The following is a 6,527-nucleotide window of genomic DNA, read 5'->3' as shown; positions in this document are numbered from 1 at the left end:
TTTATCTTGCTTTTTACCCGCTTCTCGGCGCAGAAAGCCAAAACAGGCATGGGACATGCACCCAAGATGTCTCTTTCCTAAAGAAAATTAGCTGAACGATTGCCGTGACGCCATTATTTCAGCCTCAAATTATCTTGTTTCAGATAGGAACTGTTTCCACCCTTTCTTCCTGTCAAAGGGGCCGCCAGAACCAAACCCCCTTGGATTCTGTTTCTTTGTAATAAAAAGAGTTGCAGAGAATGGAGTAATTTCAGTGTGGTGGATAAAAGCAATTTTTAACCAATCTGATTAAGTTTTTTTTTTTTAAGTGGCCCACCATTTTTAAAGTCTTTATTGAATTTCTTACAATTCTACTTCCATTTTAGGTTTGGGTTTTTTGGCCCCGAGGCATGTGGGATCTTCAAAGTCTTAACCACTGGATCACCAGGGAAGTTAAATTAACCAGTCTAATGTAAAACTCAAATGCACTTCATGTGCTTTTGCCCTTGAAAAATACCACTGTCATGACTGCTTGACTCTTTGGAAAATATTATTTTATTATCCAATGTACATTATATGGACCTTAAAAATACAGTAAAGCAGTCATGGAAATCACAGATCAACTTTCAGTGGACACAAATGGACAGGAAGAAAGTGATTTCCGGGCTTGTCCAGAAGGCAGTGGGTTTATTCTCTGGGGTCACAACTTTGCTTTCTGCTCCGTCTCCTCTCATCTCCCTGCAACTTTCATGGGATAAACTTTATTATAAACAAGGAAATGCAATATGTCACTCCCCTCCCCCCACCATAGGATCCCTGGGAACAGTAATATTTTCTTGGTTCATGAATTTGAAGGAAGTTGAGGAGGAAACTTGCTTCAGTTGAATTTCCATGCCTGCTCTAATGTATCCAAGTCTTGTAAAGACCAATAATTTATTATTTTTAATGAGACAGAAAGTACGTCTTTTGCTCTCTACTCTCATCGTCTGATTAGAAAGAAATATATATATATATATATATAAAACTATATAAAAAGTGAGTTCCAGGAAGAAAGCATTCTTATAAAACGAGATGTATTGCATGACACTTGTATGTGGGGGAAAAAAAAATTCAATCATTGTGGTTCTCAGCCCTTGTTGGGCAAAGCGGAATGTTGAAATAACGGAAAGATGGATACTCATTCTAGAAGGTTCTATCGTGTTGAAACTGCAGGTTAACTAGGGAATGCATTTTGCAGGCGAGTAGCAAGGCACAGTGAATCTCTATGATTTATTTGCAGTGAGTGCTCCTTAGGGATCCTACAGATGCTCGTTCAAGCGGCAGGGTGGTACCAGCGACTCAGAAGTTGAGATCTGCACCCAAGTGCCGTGAAAAGCAAGACCAGAGCTATTGGCATTCTGTAAACATGTCACAAAGTCCCCCCATAGCGGCAGATACCTCCTTACAGCGTTTATGGTTGTTTCCTCTCATTGTCAAGCATGGGTCAAGGTCAGCGTGAGCCTGAAACCCACCAACCTGGAGAGGGGCAGCCACTGTTTGCTGTTCAGCCGCTCAGTTGTGTCCGACTCTTTGTGACCCCATGGACTGCAGCACGCCAGGCCTCCCCTGTCCTTCACCATCTCCCCGGAGTTTGCTCAAACTCATGTCCATTGAGTCTGTGATGCCATCCAACCATCTCATCCTCTGTCACCCTCTTCTCCTTCAGCCTTCAGTCTTTCCTGGCATGCCACCGTGGCCCGAGATGAACCCTTTTCGAGCTCTGACCTTCTGGCCCCAGCTGTGACCCCCAAACCAGGCTTCATTTTAACTTCCTAAGCAATCGCAACGCACTCCAGTATTCTCGCCTGGAGAATCCCATGGACAGAGGAGCCTGGCAGGCTACAGTCCAGGGGTGTGGGCCGCAGAGAGTCCCACACAACTGAATGACTTTCCCTTTCGAGTGACATAGGTGGAGTCCTCGCCGCCCGGTTTGGCGTCTCAGTAGATGTGGACGTAGGTGGTCTTCGAGTCGCTGCCCAGGAGGTTTTTTGCAGTGCATTTGTAGAAGCCCGCGTCTCTCTGGGTGGCCTGCTGGACGGTTAGGGATCCCTGTGGGTGCAGGAATCTGTTGCCATAGAGACGCGGCTGAGTCCCCGCCGTGAGATGTGACTTGTCGGGCAGCTCCCAGCTTATCTCGGCTTTGGGGATGCCCATGGCCATGCAGTTCATCTTCACGATGCTGCCGGGGCGGGCGTAGATGACTGGCGTGGGCTCGCTGGTGATCCGTGGAGGATAGGCGATGACAATCACCGGGATGCTCACGACGGAAGGGCCGTGTTCACCGTCCGCGTTGCACACGTAGGTGCCCCGGTCAAAGACCGAGGCATCCTGCACGGTGAGGGTGCCGTTCTCCCAGAGGGCGAAGCGTCCCCGCACCTGGGGTCCGTCCAGGACCACACCGCTGGGCAGCGTCCAGGACGGGCGCGTCCCCCGGGCACCCGGGGGGACACAGGGCAGCTGCAGGGTCTCCCCGTTGACGATGCTGACCAGGTTGTTGTAGCGCTTGTTCGTCTCGGGCTTCAGCCCCACCTTCAGGGACACCAGCCTCTCCGTGTGGCCCGCCGAGTTGCTGGCCACGCAGCGGTAGGCGCCAGCGTCCTCGGACGAGAGGCCGCTGATGTGCAGCCGGCCGTCCCCCTTGTGGAAGAACCTGTGCAGCCGCTGGCCGCTCCGCAGCTCCGTCCCGTTGGGCAGGAGCCACAGCAGCGTGGGCGTCGGGGTGCCCGCGGCCGAGCAGTTGAGGCTGATGGTGTGGCCGGCCATGGCTGTGATCTTCTCGCTGACCGGGTCGTGGAAGATGGGCTTCTCCAGGGGCTCCAGGACAGTGAGCTGGACCACCAGGCGGGCCTCCCCGCCCTCGTTGCGCCCGATGCACGCCAGCTGCACCGAGTCGCTCATCCGCAGGCTCTTGATGTCCAGGGTTCCGTTGCGATGGATGGTGATGCGGTTTCCGTAGTAGGGGGCGGGCAGGACCACGCCCTCGGGGAAGGCCCAGAGCACCCGTGGCGCGGGCACGCCTTCCGCCCGGCAGTCAATGAGCTTGCGGCTCCCGCCGGGGGCCACCTCCCGCACCGTGGTGATGGCCTCCGGGTAGCCGTTGATGGTGGGCGGCTGCACGTGGACGTGGATCCAGACGGTCTTCCGGTCCTCCCCGGCGCTGTTCCTGACCACGCATGTGTAGTTGCCGGTGTCCGAGCGCTGGGCCTTCTGGATGAGGAGCGTGCCGTCCTGGTAGACCTGGTATTTGTCGGACAAGGCGGGGATGAGCCGGTGGGTGGGAGACAGCCAGGTGACCCTGGGCGTGGGCTCCCCTTGAGCCTCGCAGGCCACGGTGACCACGTCCCCGTAGGGCACGTGGATCACCGAGTATGTCTTGTTGCGGATGGCGGCCGGCTCGCTCACCACCTTGACTCGCACTCGCATCTCGTCCTTGCCGACCTGGTTTTCCGCGAAGCACGTGTAGTCCCCTTCCTCCCGCGGGCCCACCTCGTTGAAGTAGAGCGTCCCGTTGTGGAACACCACATAACGCTTGGCCCGCCCTCCGCTGTCGTCCGCCTGCATGAAGGAGTTGACCAGGCTCCCATCTGGGAGGCTCCAGGAGATCTCGGGGTTGGGGAGCCCCGTGGCCAGGCAGTCCACCTTGAGATCGCCCCCGTACAGGACGTGGTGGTCGTTGGCTTCCTTGTGCTGGATCTTGGCGGCTTTCATGACCACGTTCACCTTGAGCGCCACGAAGTCGTCGCCCACCTTGTTCCGGGCGACGCACAGGTAATCCCCTGCGTCTTTGTCCGTGACCGACTTGACCACCAGCGTCCCGTTGGCGAACGCCTTGATCCTGGTGTCGAAGCTGACGGGGGAAGAAGAAAAGGAGGAAGAAAGTCAGTCTCCCAAAGGCTCTCTCTCACCTGGCTTGAGAGCACCAGAGCCAGACAGAAACTTGGGGTTCTGAGAACTACCGGTGCTCAGGTTGGTTGTTTATAGTCACTAAGTCGTGTTCAACTCTTTGCGACCCTGTGGACTGTTGCCTGCCAGGCTCCTCTGTCCATGGGATTCTCCAGGCAAGAAGACCGGAGGGGGTTGCCATGCCCCTTCTCCAGGGGATCTTCCCCACCCGGGAATCAAACCCGCCTCTTCTGCATCACAGGCGGATTCTTTACCACTGAGTCGCCTACTCCGTGGGATTCTCCAGGCAAGAACACTCGAATGGGTTGCCATGCCCTTTCTCCAGGGGATCTTCCCCACCCAGGGATCCAACTCGCATCTCATGCACTGGAAGGCGGATTCTCTACTGCTGAGTCACCAGGGAAACTCCACCGGTACACAAGGCTGCCACTCAAAACGTCAGATGGTTTTTGCAGCCGAGAGGGGACAGTACCCAAACACAGAAGCAATTAATTTACCATGAATAAGAACTTCCCGGTGGAGCCTGCCCTCTGGCTGGCCTGGCCACGGATTCAAAGATGTGAAATGCAGCCTATGACATCAAGCCTGTTAGTGTGGGGGTGTATGTGTGGATCAAATATTTGCATGCTGGCCAGTGCGGTGCTTAGGGTAATGATAAAATCAGATCAAATGCTACAGTAACAGACAGAATGAATGTGCATTAACCTTAGGAAGAGGTGAAATTTTTCCTAAAGAAAGCACTTTATGGACGATTTCTACCCTTGACAGTTCTCATGCTGCTGGACTTTAAAAGTGTCCAACATCTCAATTACTTATAAATGACCATTCTGGCTTCTGTAGGGGGAACTTGAACATTCATCCCTAAATATTTCCTGTACACTGCATCATCTCATAGCATGTATGGAATGGTTAATTAAAAAAAAAATGCCTGTGATGGAATTCAACCTGATAACATCATTGCTGCTGCTGTTAAGTCATGGCTGACTCCTTAGAGACACCATGGACGGTAGCCCGCCAGGCCCCTCTCTCCATGGGATTCTCCAGGCAAGAATACTGGAGCGGGTTGCCATTTCCCTCTCCAGGGGATCCTCCTGACCCAGGGATCGAACCCTCATCTCCTGCATTGGCAGGCAGATTCTTAACCACTGAGTCACCTGATTATTGTTCATCAAAGTACCTATTGTGCTGGTTTAGTCCCTAAGTCGTGTCTGACTCTTTGCCACCCCATGGACTGTAGCCCCGCCAGGCTCCTCTGTCCTTGGGATTCCTCAGGCAAGACTGGAGCGGGTTGCCATGCCCCTTCTCCAGGGGATCTTCCCGACTCAGGAATCGAAGCCAGGTCTTCCTGCACTGCAGAGAGATTCGTTACCAACTGAGCTATAAGCACCTATTGACAAGGACCAAAAACACTGTTTTGCTGGCCATGAGAAAGAGAGTCAAGTCTACGTGAATTCGTCGGTCACTGGATGGCAGGGGAGAAGACAAAGATGTTTTAATGTGTCTTGGGGTCAGACTCCGGAAACGTATACAGTAGCACACGTCTGAAAAACATTTAGAAGTACCTATGGCAGCAAATCCTAGCCTTGGTCACAATCAGACTCACCAGGGCAAGCCTGAAAAAGGCGCCTGGCTCCACCGCACAGGAGACTTGGCTTCAAGACGCCAAAGTCCAACAGCTCTGTTTTTTATACAATCCCAGCATGTAGGCAGGGCAGAGAGCCCGCTCTTTTATAAAACTCCCATGGGCTGTTTAATGACACTTTTTTTCTGACAATGTAATTAGCCAGAAGCTAGGAATAACGAAGCTACAGAGACCGCCGTTTATGGTTTACAGCCAGAAGCTGTAGGACGGCCCCCGTCGACGCTGGAATGACCATCCTTCATCTCAGCGTCCGTTCAACACTTGCCTCAGCCTTGCCAACGTCAATGGAAAACAGGCCTCTGCGTGGCAGGACACCGGCCCAGCTGGAAGATATTCTGGGGAAAACTGGGTACGCGGTATTCCGGATCGACTGTGCAAAAGTTCACGAGGTACCACCCAACCACCTGAAGTTAAAATACACAGGCTGGGAGGATGCGACAGCAATCTTTTCCTGCACTGGAAGGAGACTGGGTGGCTGTGCAGAACCCTGGACGCTGTTTTTTTTGGTCGTGTCCCCAGAGAGGAACCCACACCGAGCTGCCTGGCTCTGGAGGCTGAAGAGCTGGGGAAGTGGGGGGTTTCAACATGGTGTCATGGGTGTGGCTTTGCCTCCCTGCTGCCAACCAGTCTCTCTCCTCTGCAGCTTGAAACACTGAATAAAGAGACGGTGGCTTTGGGAGGAACCAGCCCAGGATTTCGAGAAGGCCATGGCACCCCACTCCAGTACTCTTGCCTGGAAAATCCCATGGACGGAGGAGCTTGGAAGGCTGCAGTCTATAGGGTAGCTAAGGTCGGACACGACTGAGCGACTTCACTTTCACTTTTCACTTTCCTGCATTGGAGAAGGAAATGGCAACCCACTCCAGTGTTCTTGCCTACAGAATCCCAGGGACTGGGGAGCCTGGTGGGCTGCCGTCTATGGGGTCACACAGAGTTGGACACAACTGAAGGGACTTAGCAGCAG

General features: G+C 53.3%; 1 protein-coding gene across 1 annotated transcript in view; it reads right to left on the bottom strand.

Annotated features, from left to right (window-relative positions):
• Positions 1 to 516: 516 nt before the first annotated feature.
• Positions 517 to 6,527, bottom strand: part of MXRA5 (matrix remodeling associated 5) — a 28,287-nt gene continuing 22,276 nt past the window's right edge. Inside the window, exon 7 of the mRNA XM_055565038.1 lies at positions 517 to 3,865. Within this exon, the coding sequence (XP_055421013.1) occupies positions 1,957 to 3,865 (1,909 nt within the window). The 3' untranslated portion in view covers positions 517 to 1,956. The remainder of the gene's footprint in view (positions 3,866 to 6,527) is intronic.

This window comes from Bubalus kerabau, chromosome X (genome assembly GCF_029407905.1).
Source record: "Bubalus kerabau isolate K-KA32 ecotype Philippines breed swamp buffalo chromosome X, PCC_UOA_SB_1v2, whole genome shotgun sequence".
NCBI lineage: Eukaryota > Metazoa > Chordata > Mammalia > Artiodactyla > Bovidae > Bubalus > Bubalus kerabau.
Note: the sequence above shows the minus strand (reverse complement) of the source record. Positions and strands in the feature narration are given on the sequence as shown.